The following is a 13,533-nucleotide window of genomic DNA, read 5'->3' on the forward strand; positions in this document are numbered from 1 at the left end:
AGAAAAAGACAGTGGAGGGGAAGAACCAACGGAGGAGGAAGAAGGAGGAGAGAAGAGGCAGTTGACCTGGGAGACAGGCTGTCCTTGCTGTCTGTCCTGGCTGACCGTAGAGGCAGCAAGCTTGAGACCACGCCCCTAACTCCACTTTGCATCTTAGGTTGGTGGCTCATCTTAATCCACAACCCAGTTTTCCCGCAGGCAGAGCTCCTCCAGACACTCTTGTTTGCTTGGGCTTCTTCTGTCTCTGTCACTGGCCTAGCAAGCCCCTGTCACTGCCTGAGTGAGATAGTTCCTCAGTTCTTCCATTAGAAGCAAGCAAAGCCAGTGATGATGGTGACTACAAGGATTTCTTTTATTTTTTGAGTTAATAATTACCCCATATCTCCCTTTCCTTTTCTCCCCCCAAACCCTCCTTGCTCTCTTTCCAATTCAGCTCCTCTTTTTCACTACTGTTGACTTTCAGTGTGGACCCATGCTGCCAGCTCCACAGCTGGACCCGTGCTGCCAGCTCCACAGCTGGGCAGCTCTTACCATTTTGCCCTCCTGTTGTGATGCGATACCCCCCAAAACAACTTAAGGTAGGAAGAGTTTGTTTAGCTCAGAATCTCTGAGATTATAATCCCCTGTGGCAGGGAAGCCAAACATCATGAGCTTGAAAGAACTGGTCACATCCACATTCAAAAGCAGACAACAATGGGTTAATACATGTGTGCTGCTGCTCTGTGCCCCCCTTCAATCTGTCTCTCTTTCTCCCTCCCCCTCCCTCCCTCCCTCCCTCCCCTCTTCTCTTCACTCACTCCCATGGTCCAGCATATGAAACGGTTCTGCTCACGTTCAGGCCGAGTCTTCCACATTCAGTTAACCCAGGTCCCTCGCAGGCATGCCCGCAGACAATCTGGACAATTCTGCATCGGAACTCCCTTCCCGGGTCATTCTGGATTGTGTCAGGTGGGCCATCACACACCTTAAAGAGAGACCCCCATGAACCAGTTCCCATTTTCTCTTAGCCCTCAGTCTGCTTTCTGCCTCTGTAGATTTGGCTGTTCGGGAAACTTCCCCAAGATGGATGTGTGCTCTTGTGGTGGCTTTCTTTCCTTAAGGGTGGAGTTTCCATGTCTTGAGGGTCTTGAGATGGTGCTGCCACTGCCTGGTGACACTGACAGGGCTTCAGGAGGAGGTTAGGACATAATCCCCTGGGGTGGGTGGTCTGACAGTATAACAATACAGATGACAGACAGGCAACATCCTCCCTCCCCCTTTCTCTTTTGAGCAGGAGGATCTTGGACACTGCCCTGGATAGTGGGGAAGGAAGCCCTGCTCTGCTTGGACTTTTGCTGGGGCAATGTCCCAAACTGACTTTTACTCAGGGGTCTAGGCTGAGAGCCTTCTTTGCCTGCCTGCCACTGCTGTCTCTGGCAATGTAGAGACGCATTGCCTGGCATGGCCTCATTCAAAGTGGACAGAGGAGGGCCAGAAGAGGGGAGATAATGGAGGGTGTCAGGCAATGACAGATGGAAGCATGGCTCCTGGGCAGGGCATGGAGCTCCACTTGTCTGCCTCAGTTTCCTTATCTGTAAAATGGGGATTATGCTGTTTTCTTGCTACCTCCATCTTCCCCTCCCCTCCCCTCCCCTCCCTTCCCCTCTCCTCCCCTCCCTTCCCCCTCCCTTCCCCTCTCTTCCCCTCCACTCCTATCTTTCCCCTTTCTCTTCTCTTTCCCTTTTTCTTTTTCTAAACAGAGTCTCATGTGCATCCCAGGCTGGCCTCGATTTCCTCACGTACGGAGAATGACTGTGAACTCCGATGCCCTTGCCTCCGCCTTCCACAGGATTACAGGCAGGCACTCTAACACCTGCTTTATGCAGAGGTAGGATTAGCAGCAGCTCTCTGCATGCTAGGCGTGTATTCTGTCAACCAAGCTGCACCTCCAACTTGCATTCATTTTCTTACAGCCTAAAGCCTAGATGCAGGTTTAGCGTTCTTTGGAAAGAATTAAGACTGTAGGACAGTGTTCTCAGGGGGGAGAAGAAAGGATGCTGAGTCCAGAGGACAGCAGGATGTGGCAGTCCCACAGTAGTAGATGCCATAGGCTTTTATCTGTGAGCTTTGCAGGATCCCTGGGCTTTTAATAAACAAGTCTCCGCTGGAAAACATTTCCTGCCCCTTTTAGGCCAACTGTAGCTCCTGAGTCGCTGTTCTCATGACACTTGTCCACCATCTGTCCGGCACCAGTCCCGCAGGAGATTGCATTATCCAGTTACTGTTTGTCAGGCTGAACAGACCGTGAGTTCCTGAAGGTGCAGGCACTTCCTGAATGTACTCTCCATGGTGTCCTGAGATCCAGCATCAGGCTTCATGAGGGCCAGATGGTGTCTGTAATTGAATCCGTGGAGGCTGTGTGTGATGGGTGGGTGGGTGGGTGGGTGGGTGGACGGGCTGATGCATGGTGCAATGTATGGATGAATGGGCTGGTGGATAGATGTATAGGTGAAAGGGTAGATGAATGGGTGTGTAGGTGTGTATATATGTGTGTATATGTATATATGTGTGTGTGTGTGTGTGTGTATGTATGAGTGAGTGGATGGACTCATGTGTGGGGGAATGTATGGGTGAGTATCTTAATCAATGTTCTGTTGCTATGGAGAGACCCAATGGCCACAGCAATTTCCCATGAAGGAAAGCATTCAATTGGAGCTGACTTATGTTTCAGAGGTTTAGTCCATTACCACCAAGGCAGGAAGCATGGTGGCACACAGACAGACATGCTGCTGGAGAGGTAGCTGGGAGGTCTATATCTGGATCCAAAGACAACAGGAAGAGAGAGAGACACGGAGCCTGGCTCGAGCATTTGAAACCCCAAAGTCCACACCCAGTGATACACTTCCTCCAACCAGGCCACACCTACTCCAACAAGGCCATCATACCTCCTGATAGTGCCACTCCCTGGTGACCAAGCATTCAAACAAATGAACCTATGGGGCCAGACCTATTCAAAGCACTACAATGAGGGGATAAATGGGCAGATGATGCCAGAAGCCCCAGGAAAGAGGATGAGAGCTCGGAGAGTCAACATAAGGAAGGACTTTGTAACTGAAGCAATAGCCATGGAGCTGGATGGCATACTGTGAGGGATGGTGAACTTCCCAGCATGCATGTCCAACTGGAGGCCAGCTGTTGGCTGATATTGATGCACTGGGGAGTGTCCATCCAGGGAATAGAGATGCAGACTAACTCTGAAACTGTGTATCTCAATGATGCCAGGGTTCAAGACTCCTAGGAGGGTCTTCGGTGCCCAGCAGCAGAAATGCAGCTGGGTATCTTGGGCAGCTCCTGGAAGACTGCCAAGTAATGTAGCTAACTGATTATTTTTTTAATTTTTATTCTTTTACATTTATGTCTGTGAGCACATGCACGCATGTACCTGCCGCAGTATGGATGTGGCAGTTGGAAGACAACTTGCAGATGTTGGTTTTCTCTCTTTATCGTATGGGCCTTGGGGACTGATCACAGGTTGTCAGGCTTGCTGGCAAGTGCCTTTACCTGCTGGGCCATTCGGCCCCACCTAGAGTGCTTTTCCATTTGATTCCAGCTCACTCAGTTTTCCTTTCTGGTGTAAAGAAGAGAGGGTATTGATGGTAACATCCCAGCTATAGAGCTTTCTGGGTGTTCGGGGGGGAGTTCTATGGAATGACTCACTGAGTCTTCTCAGCACCCCAGGGCATTGTGGGAGACATTATGATCATTATCTCCATATTACAGATAAGGAAACTGAGGCACAGAGTTTACATAAATGCCTAAGAGCTCAATCAATAAATGGGAGAAAACAAGTCTTGAAGCTAGGCAGGCTCTCTGCCATGCTTCATTTTATTGCCTCTTTGGGCGTGATTGACAGTTTTCAGGTTCTATAGACAACAGAATTGTATGCTCTATTTTCGGATGGGGCAAAGTTTTACACAGAGAGGAAATTCTATGATTTGATTCCTCTGTGATTTCAAATACTTTTGTCTATTTGACTGGTTTAGTTCTGAAAATTCCTGCTCTGTTTTTAATTAATAGCAGTTACATATAAAAGCAAATTGTTCTTATCATTGATGTTTGAGACAGGGTCTCACTGTGCAGCCTTAGCTGGCCTGAAACTCACTATATAGACCAGTCTGGCCTCCAACTCATGGAGGTCCACCTGCCTCTGCTCCTGAGTGTTAGGATTAAAGGTGTGTGCTACCATACCCAGCCGAAAGTCCTGGTATTGAGCCTTCGTGCACTGCTACATTGTCTTCACGCTGTGTGTCTTGTTGTTTGCAATGCGAAGGATTCTGTGTTCTAAATTCCGAGTAATCTGATAGTGACATTCCCTTCCCACTTGCTGTTTGTGTCGGTCGCCTGCTTCCCTCGCCCACCCCTAACCTTCTCTCTCTAACCACATAGTCATATAAAGAGCACGTTCCCTCATTTTGTTTTTAATTCTGTCTTTCTGAACTTGCAGCCTAGTAAATGAGACAATTTGGTTCATTCTGTATGGTTTGCATACCTGACTTTTGTATCTATTTTATTTATGATTATAATGATTTATTTTACATTATCCTCCAATGCTTGCCTTTTTAAATTATGATATCTTAAAATTTGTTTGACTATTTCACACATGTATGCAGTGTATTTTGGATCATCTCACCCTCCACTCCCCTACACCAGGTCACCTCAGATCTCTTCATGTTTGCTTTTTATTTTGTCCTTGGAATTTTTCTGCCCCACAAGTCTGCCTCACTTTCTCTTGTCTTATAATCTAGGGCATGCAACTCTCTTTATATTTGGAGAAGAAATACTCAATGCCCGCCTCAGCAAGTCAGCCTGCTTCCTGCTCTGCCATGCTCTGTGGCTCCTGCCTCTTCGAACCGACCGGATTCATCTGCCTCTTCGATTTTCTGTCCCCGCTGCCTCTATCCGCCTTACCTTTTCTCATCACCAGACTTTCAAAGCCTTTCTTCTCTTCCCCATCTGCTCTTCTCCAACCTGTAAGTTTTGCAGAGACAACGCCCTGTTTTCCAGAAGATCGCTCTGTGAGTTATCGTCACAGACCAAGGCAGCCACACCCCCAGGCAGTTTATCTCCAGGCATGTGAACTCAGTTTCTCCTCTTTTCTCACTTCACAAACTATCTCTCATCTATCAACCCATCCTTCTGTCTATCAGCCCGTCTGTCAATCCGTCCATCCCTCCCTTCCACCCAGTGCACTCCCAAGCCTTTACAAAGGGTATTGATCACCATCATTTCCCCTCCCGTTTCTCCCACTTTGAACTCTCTCCTAACTACTTTTCTGGCTCGTCAGACAGACGGCTAACTAGATCATACAGCTCCTAGCTCTGTTTTCTGTTCAACTATCTCCCCTCAGAGGCTCCTTTCCTGACCACTCCATGCTAGCAGCTCACTCTTTGTTATCCCCTACCTCCCACCCCGTGCGGCTCACTCTCTATCTCCCCCATCCCCGTCCCCGTTAGTGACTCACTCTCTCACTCTCTGTCACCTCCTACCCCCCCCCCCATGAACGAGCGTCCCACTCTCTATCTCTCTGTCAGGTATCAATCACTTCCCTTCCTGTGGGCAGCACCAAAAGTGGAAAAACTCCATAAGAAGTTCTCCTTTCCCCTTCCGCTGACTTCTATACCTCAAGTGCCCAGGACAGCGACTGACTCACAACTGATGTGCAAAAATTTGTTGCAGAATCAGTTTTATGTTGTCTCTGATCAACAACTTTCTCTCTTCTGGCCCAGCAAATGGGTGACACCTCAGCTGGAAGCCAGGTCTATGGCCTCTTTGGAGAAACCTCCACTGTCTTCTGTTCTCCCAAGCTGCACAAGAAAGGCCTAGTGGCATCTCACCCCTATTCTCTGTCAGTATCCTAATTTGTTTTGTTTTTGTTTTTTTGAGACAGGGTTTTGTTGTAGCTTTTATGCCTGTCCTGGCATAAAAGTCTAAAGCTCTTATAGACCAGGCTGGCCTCGAACTCACAGAGCTCCACCTGCCTCTGCCTCCAGAGTGCTGGAATTAAAAGTGTGTGCCACCACTGCCCAGCTGAGTATCCTAATTTGCACGCTGCTGTCAGTGTGTATTTTTGTTTCTCCATCACTCTCTTTCTTCATCCTTGAGCAGGTGGCTTAGTTTAGTCCATTTCGTGTTGCTGCAGTAAAAGACCCAAGGCTTGGTACTTTCTACTGTAAACAGGTTTATCTGGCTCATGATTCTGATGTTTGGAGCATTTAAACAGCCTGGATCTGGCATCCGATCCAAGGTCCCCTTACTGTGTCATAGCAGCACGGAAGAGCAGAAAGTGGGCCAGAGGCATATGGGAAGGGCTAAGCGTGTGGATGGCCTCCCTACAGAAACACGTTCTCATGAGAACAGACTGGGGATCCTAGAGAACTTTATTAATATTTCCTAAAGACCATTTCCAATGATCTAAATACCTTCCATTAAGCTCCACCTCTTCAAAAAATGTATTAGTGCTTTGAGAACTTCATACAATGTAGTTTATTCATCTTCTCAGATCAACTCCCTTTCTTTACACCCAACTTGGTGTAGTCACCCTCCACCACCATCAAGGTCTGTTGATTGAGGTTTCTGTCCCACCTGGTCCCGCCGTCGTTTGTCCCAAAGAAATACACGAAGGTAATACATTAATTATAAACTGGTTGGCCTATTAGCTCAGGCTTCTTATTAACTCTTATATTAGCTCACAATTCTTGTCTGTGTTAGCCATGTGACTTGGTACCTTTATCAGTGAGGCATTCTCATCTTGTTTCCTCTGTGGCTGGGTCATGACTGCAGACTGCATCTTTCCTTTTCCCAGAATTCTCCTGTTTTCATTGCTCTGCCTCTACTTCCTGCCTGGTCACCCCACCTATACTTCCTGCCTATCTACTGGCAAATCAGCATTTTATTAAACAAGTACAAGAAACAAATCTTTACAAGGTAAAACCATTGTCCCATAGCAAAGGCCAATTTGTGCTACCCAAATATTCTTGAATGTGTGGCCTTCCATTGGAGGACAGACATCAGAGACTACACGTTTAGAGAAAGCTGAGCCTTCCTCTCCCAGTAGGTCCTCAGCTCTGGGGTGGAACCTTATACTAAGTTCCACTTCTTTAAAAAATATTTACCTATTTTGTTTTTGAGTAAGGACTTGTATCCCAAGCTGGCCTTGAACTTGCTGCACGGTCAAGGATGACCTTGCGTTTCTGATTCTCCAATTTGTACCTTTAGGGTACTAAGATTACCACACACCACCACACCCAGTTTATGTGGTATGGGGATTGAACCCAGGGCTTCCTGCACACCAGGCAGGCACTGTATCAAGAGCATCACATCCCCAGCCTGACAGAATGATATCCCCTCCCCCTTCCCCTTTTAAAGATGCTACCCTGCCCATCATCACACTGAAGGCTGAGCTACCAGCACATGGACCTTGGGACACACAGCCTACAACCAAACCCAGACAGGAAGAGTCCCAGACTATATCAGTCGATGAGTGCATGGGTGCATGGACAGAAGGGAGGATTTTGGAATGAGAGGGTCAGGGAGAGTTTCTTGGCAGAACAAATGCACTGTCAATCATGGGGATACTCTAGATGACTTTGGAGCCCCAGAACAATTTCATCGACCCCATGGGGAGCTTGTTAGAGACACTGGGGCCCTACATTAGATCTACAGAGTCAGAAACCCGCATGGAGCACAGCAGTATGAGCGTCATCAATGCTCTTTCCAGGGCATTCAGATGCATGGTTTGCATACCACTGCTGCAGACGGTCTTCATCTAATAGGTGGGGAAATTGGGTCTAGGGTTGGGGATATGATGTGTAGGAACACACACACACACACACACACACACACACACACACACCTGTCTGGTACCCAGCAATCCCCTAGCTCAGCGCTCAGCTCTTGCCACCCAGCCAGGCTGCGTCACTTTGCCTTGTTCCCATTACTTTTATTATTATTTTCCAAATCAGAAAGAACCTTGTATTCATCAGCCATTCTGAAAGCATTGGGATTGAGTCTCCGCTCTTACAAAGGTTCTGATTTCCCTGGGGGCTTGCCAGGACTAACAAAACACAATTTCTCGTCTTTTCTTCAGGGCTCTGAGCTGCAGGAGTGAGCTGGGCTGCTGCATTGCATTTCCCCAGAGGTGGCTCTGGCAGCTGTGTAATGTGATTGCTCCTGCCTGGCTCTCACCTTGGTTCCCCAGTGCCCAGCACATGTGATCCAATTTCCTCTGTGCGTGGGAGAGGGCATGTGAGTCATGCCACTGATGCCAGGAGGGCCCAGGAGCTTGGACACTACCCACAAGCCCAGAACAGCTGCTTTTCTTGTTCAGATCTGCATTTGTCCAGCACCTTCTAAGTGTGTTTTGTAATTCCTGGCCAGGCTTCTTTATATGCACTTTTTTTTTTAAAAAAATCATTAATAGTATAAAAAAACCTGCTTAACTTTTTCCCTTTCCTGGCACCTTTTCTGATTGCTAGAGATGCTCTTCCAGTTGAGTGTGAAGAAATCAGCGTCCTACATTACTGTGTGTGTGTGTGTGTGTGTGTGTGTGTGTGTGTGTGTCTATACCTGTGCATAGGAGTTTGCACATATGTGGAAGCATGATGTGACCAGAGGATGCCTTTAGTGTCACATCTCAGGTACCATCCCCTTTCTTGAGATAGGGCCTCTCACTAGCCCACTACTCCACCAAATAGGCGAGGCCATCTGGTCAGCAAGCCCCAGGGATCTTGCTATCTAAATCCCCCATCTCTGCATCTATAGGATTACAGGTACAGGTGGCCATGCCCAGTTTTTATGTGGGTACTGGGCATCTGAAGTCAGGTCCTCATGCTTGCCAGGAAAATGCTTCAAAATGGTATCATCTACCCAGCCCTTGGTGTTTGTTGATAGCACCTGTTTTAGGGATGGAGCGATGGCTCAGGGCTAGGAGCATATGGCACTCTTGCAGAGGACCAGGATTTAGTTCCCAGGACACCATGGCCATCTGTATCTCTAGTTCCAAAGGATCTGGTGCCCTCTTCTGGTTTCTGGAGACACTGCAAACGCATGGTGCCTATTCACACACCCAGGAAAACACACACACACACACACACACACACACACACACACACACACACACACACTTATTAAATAAATTTAACAAAAATAGCACAAGTCTTAACAGGAGTGACTTCTTATTTGCAGTGATTTGAAAGAAAATGGACCCCAAAAGGAGCACTCTTAGGAGGTGTGACTTTGTTGGAGCAGGTATGGTCTTTTTGGAAAATGTGTCACTATGGAGGCTGGCTTTGAGGTCTCGTATATGCTCAAGATACTGCCGAGTGTCTCAGAACATTTCCTGTTGTCTGCAAGCCAAGACAGGACATTCAGCTCCTTCTCCAGTACTGTGTCTGCCTGCACGCTACCATGTCACATATGATGATAATGGACTAAACCTCTGAAAATGTAAGCCACCCCAATTAAATGTTTTTTTTTTCCCTTATAAGAATTGCTATGGTCATGGTGTCTCTCCACAGCAATAGAAAACCTAACTAAGATAGTCTGTTGGTCTCAGCTTGCTTCTCCTTAATGTTTAGTGGTTTTGGCCATCTTTCCTGTAATCTGTGGCTTTTTTTATATATCCTTGGAGAAATGTCTGTTCAAGTTCCATTGACCAGTTTCATCCTGCAGGTGTCTTTGTATGCTGTAGGTGTTGATGGTGCTGTGGAAGGGTGTCTTAGCTAGAGTTTTATTGCTGTGAAGAGACACCATGACCGTGGCAACTCTTATAAAGGAAAGCATTTAACTGGGGCTGGCTTACAGTTTAGAGTTTTAGCTCATTATCATCGTGGCAGGAAGCATGGTGGTATGCAGGCAGACCTGGTGCTGGAGAGATAGCTGAGATGTCTACATCTGGATTGGCAGGCAGCAGGAGAGAGAGAGAGTGACAATGGGCCTGGCTTGGGCTTCTGAAACCCCAAAGCCCACCCCCAGTGACAAACTTCCTCCAATAAGGCCACACCCACTTCAACAAGGCCACAACTCCCAATAGTGCCAACCTCTACAAGCCTATGGGGGACATTTTCATTTAAACCACCACAAAAGGTAATTTTCAGATATCCCTCCCGTTTTCGGTGCCCTCTTTCTTTGTTGCGTGTGTTCTGTGGTTCACACACCTTTCCATTTTGATACAGTTCATTCCCTGATCCAATCTCATGAAACTTTCTCTCCTATTTTTTACCCTAATAGTTTTGCTTCTTTTAGCTTTGATATTTAGGTCTTTGAATAATTTTTTTTAGTTAGTATTTGCATCTAGAATAATGGGAGGTCTGGTTTCATACTTTTCCCCATGGGTGTTGAGTTTCCCCCTGTGTAGTCTTGGTATCTTTCACCCACAGGCTCTAGAGTTGACATGCTTTGCTTGGGATGACACTGTGGATGCTAACACAGGTGTGTTTCTTCTGCCTAGGTAGCATCACACTGTTCGCCTTCATCACCATCATCCTGGGATGCTTGAAAGTCGCTTACTTCATTGGATTTTCCGAGTGCTTGTCAGCCACGGAGGGAGTGTTCCCTGTCACACATGCTGTGCATACACTGCTGCAGGTGAGCCATTGGTGCTTCTGCATGCTGCCTCTGCTCCAGTGCAGTGCATCCCGAGGTGTGCAGAAACCCATAACATCAACACATCTAGAATGTTTCTGTGGCTCCCATCAGGAATCATGAGCTGGCCCAGTCACTTCTCTGGAACACTGGAACTCTTTTGTTTCCCCTCTTGTGGGCTGGAACCTTTTAAAACAGTATGAGGTCCTTGTTTTCAGCACAGGCGATGAACTTGGTTTCTTTAAGAAGTAAGGCTTTGATAGACGCCCTTTAAAAACCTAGCTCACAGCAGGAATCATACCCTCTGACCGCAGAGACTCTTAGATAGACCCCAGGGCAGCGCCTGCCCTGAGCAGGGCTCTTTGGTGGCTGTGAGTTACTCTGCTAAGGAAAGTCATGGCTAGCATCTTTCTAACACTTGAGGATACACAAAGTGTTGAGTTATTGCTCCCCAGCTGGTGGCGCTAGTTTTGGAGGCCTCAGAATCTTTAGAAGGCAGGTCTTGGTTGGCTGAGATTTTAATGGCTACAAGCACAGCCACTGGGTCTGGCCTTGTTCCTGTCCCTTTCTCTGTTTCCTGGTCTGACATGATGTGACAGTCCTCTGTCACACACTCTGTCCACCATGAACACTGTGTAAGACTTAAAGCCTTATGAAATGGCGAGCCTGCACAAGCCTTCCTCCTTTAAGCTGTTTCTGTTGGGAAATTTGGTCTGGTTGATGCAAAGTGCAAATACAGTGTTCATTGACAGAAGAATGGATGAAGATGCTATGTGTCCACGATAGAATACTATTCTGCCATAGCAATCGTGCAATTCCACCATAGGCAGCAACACAATGGAACCGGAGGATGTTACATTAAGTAAAATCAGTCCAATATGAAGTCAGATCTCATGTACTTCAGATTGACCAGGAAGCTGTTGAACTCTCTGCTTTTAACCCGGAAGCTCTGGGGTTATAGGCCTGTGTGTCAATGCTTTTGTTTATGTAGTGCTGGAGATTGAGCACAAAGCCTCTTGGATGCTAGGCTGGCACTCTGCCAACTGAGTTACATCCCAACTAGCCAGGCATAGAAAGACAAACACTGTGCTCTCATATGGACGGCAAAAGTTTGATCGTGTGGAAGCGCAGCAAAGAATAGTGACTACTGGAGCCCAGGAAAGCTGGTGGGAGGAGAGCAGCTGGGTCCAGAGGGTAGCCCGATAGGAGCCAGGACTCCTACTGGTCTGCAGCACAGGGGAGGGAGGGGCAGCAATGGGTGGCAGAAATGAACTGGAGAGTTCCAAATAAGTAGTAGAGCCTGAATGATCTCAGTGTAGAGATGAGCGAAGTGGCTCAACAGCTAAAGGCACTCGTGTGCAAGCCTGGAGACCTGACTCCAGGTCCTGGAGCCAGGGAAAGGTGGGTGGAGAGAACCAATCCCACAAAATTTTCTCTTGATTTCCGGAAATGCATGGGCGCGTGTGTGCACACATGCACAGACAGAGACAGAGACATAAACACAGAGAGAATGATTCTATTGCTCATTGCACACTGCACATGTGGGAAGTGCATTGCACAGCATAGCTATGTACAGTTAGCATGCTGATCAATAACAAACATATTTTAACATAAGAAAGATGCTAGATCATCAATCTTTCTTTCTCTTCCGTATTTTATATATTTACCCTGAATAGCATGATGTTTTCACATAAGCACAAATGGTAGATGATTATAGTCAAGAAAGTGCTCTATCTGGTGCCCCAGTTTCCCTTCTTGGTCTTATTAGTGGTGAGACCACCTTTTAGCCAGTGCCAGCAAGCCTGCAGTAGATAACACAATATCCCAGCTGTAGCCTTTATCTTGGTCATCAGCTCTCTAGACAGCCATCCTGTTTGGGCCTTTGCCTGCATCGTCCCACGCCTGTCCCCACTCAGTCTCTGTTCTACTGTGTATTCAAGTCTTCATCGTTGAGATTCCATACATGGTGGGCTCGTGCACGACTGTCTCCCTGTTCCTGGAAAATTTCACTTAGCACAGTGCCCTCCAGCTTTGTCCATGTTACCATATGATAGAATTAAGCCTTGCAGTTTTTGAGGAAGTAACTGAAGCTCAAGAAGACCACAGATTTGCTTACATCATGACGAGAAGCAAAGATAATTCCTCCTTCTGAGTCACTCTGGAAGACTATGAACTTGGTTCAGGAAATTTACTATTCAGATACTGTTCAACTTAAAAACACCCTCCAGAAACAGTGTCGAACCCCACGAAAGGGAACTCATCTTCTACTCAAAGGCACCTCTAGTTCACAGCTTCTTAGGCTTGGCAGACAGCTCAGATGATTAGGAATGCTTCTAACACATCATTCCAGGCAAGACTGACTGGGAAAAGGAGAAGGGGAACTTGGGTAGCTTGCTTCAGTGGTGGGCTGGTGGGAAAGGCTGGGAGCTCACAAGGGGGGAAGGGGAAGGGCACTGCCTCGCAGGTAAAACCTGTTCTGTCCATTGTATGAATTCTAATTCTCAGTGTCTCAGAATGTACCAGTAGTGGAGGACTGGGCCTTTCAGAGGGAAATGAAGTCAATGCAGGGCTATATCCTGTGTCCTTATAAGGCAAGCTAGATCCCAGTTATACACAGAAGGACAATGATGTGATGTCTCAGGTTGAAAGAATTTCATCTACAGGTAGGGAGAGAGGCCCCAGGAGAAACCAACTCTGCTGACATCTTGAAGTTGGATATTTAGCCTCCAGGACTGTAGACTTGCTTAGTTTAAGACAACTTAACTCTGGGACATGGTGATGGTTGCTCGATCAGTTATATTCCCCCCATCCACAATAGACACCCTCAATCAAAGCTGTCCCCAAGAACAATGGACAGCCTCAATCAAATGTGGTCGCATCCACAGGAGATACCCTCAAGTCCAACGGACCCCC

General features: G+C 47.2%; 1 protein-coding gene across 1 annotated transcript in view; it reads left to right on the plus strand.

Moving 5' to 3' along the window:
- Positions 1-13,533, plus strand: part of Otop1 (otopetrin 1) — a 28,186-nt gene that overhangs the window by 3,640 nt on the left and 11,013 nt on the right. The window contains exon 2 of the mRNA XM_005365965.2: positions 10,487-10,623. Coding sequence (XP_005366022.1) covers positions 10,487-10,623 — 137 coding nt within the window. The remainder of the gene's footprint in view (positions 1-10,486; positions 10,624-13,533) is intronic.

This window comes from Microtus ochrogaster, unplaced genomic scaffold, assembly GCF_000317375.1.
Source record: "Microtus ochrogaster isolate Prairie Vole_2 unplaced genomic scaffold, MicOch1.0 UNK5, whole genome shotgun sequence".
NCBI classification, from domain to species: Eukaryota; Metazoa; Chordata; class Mammalia; order Rodentia; family Cricetidae; genus Microtus; species Microtus ochrogaster.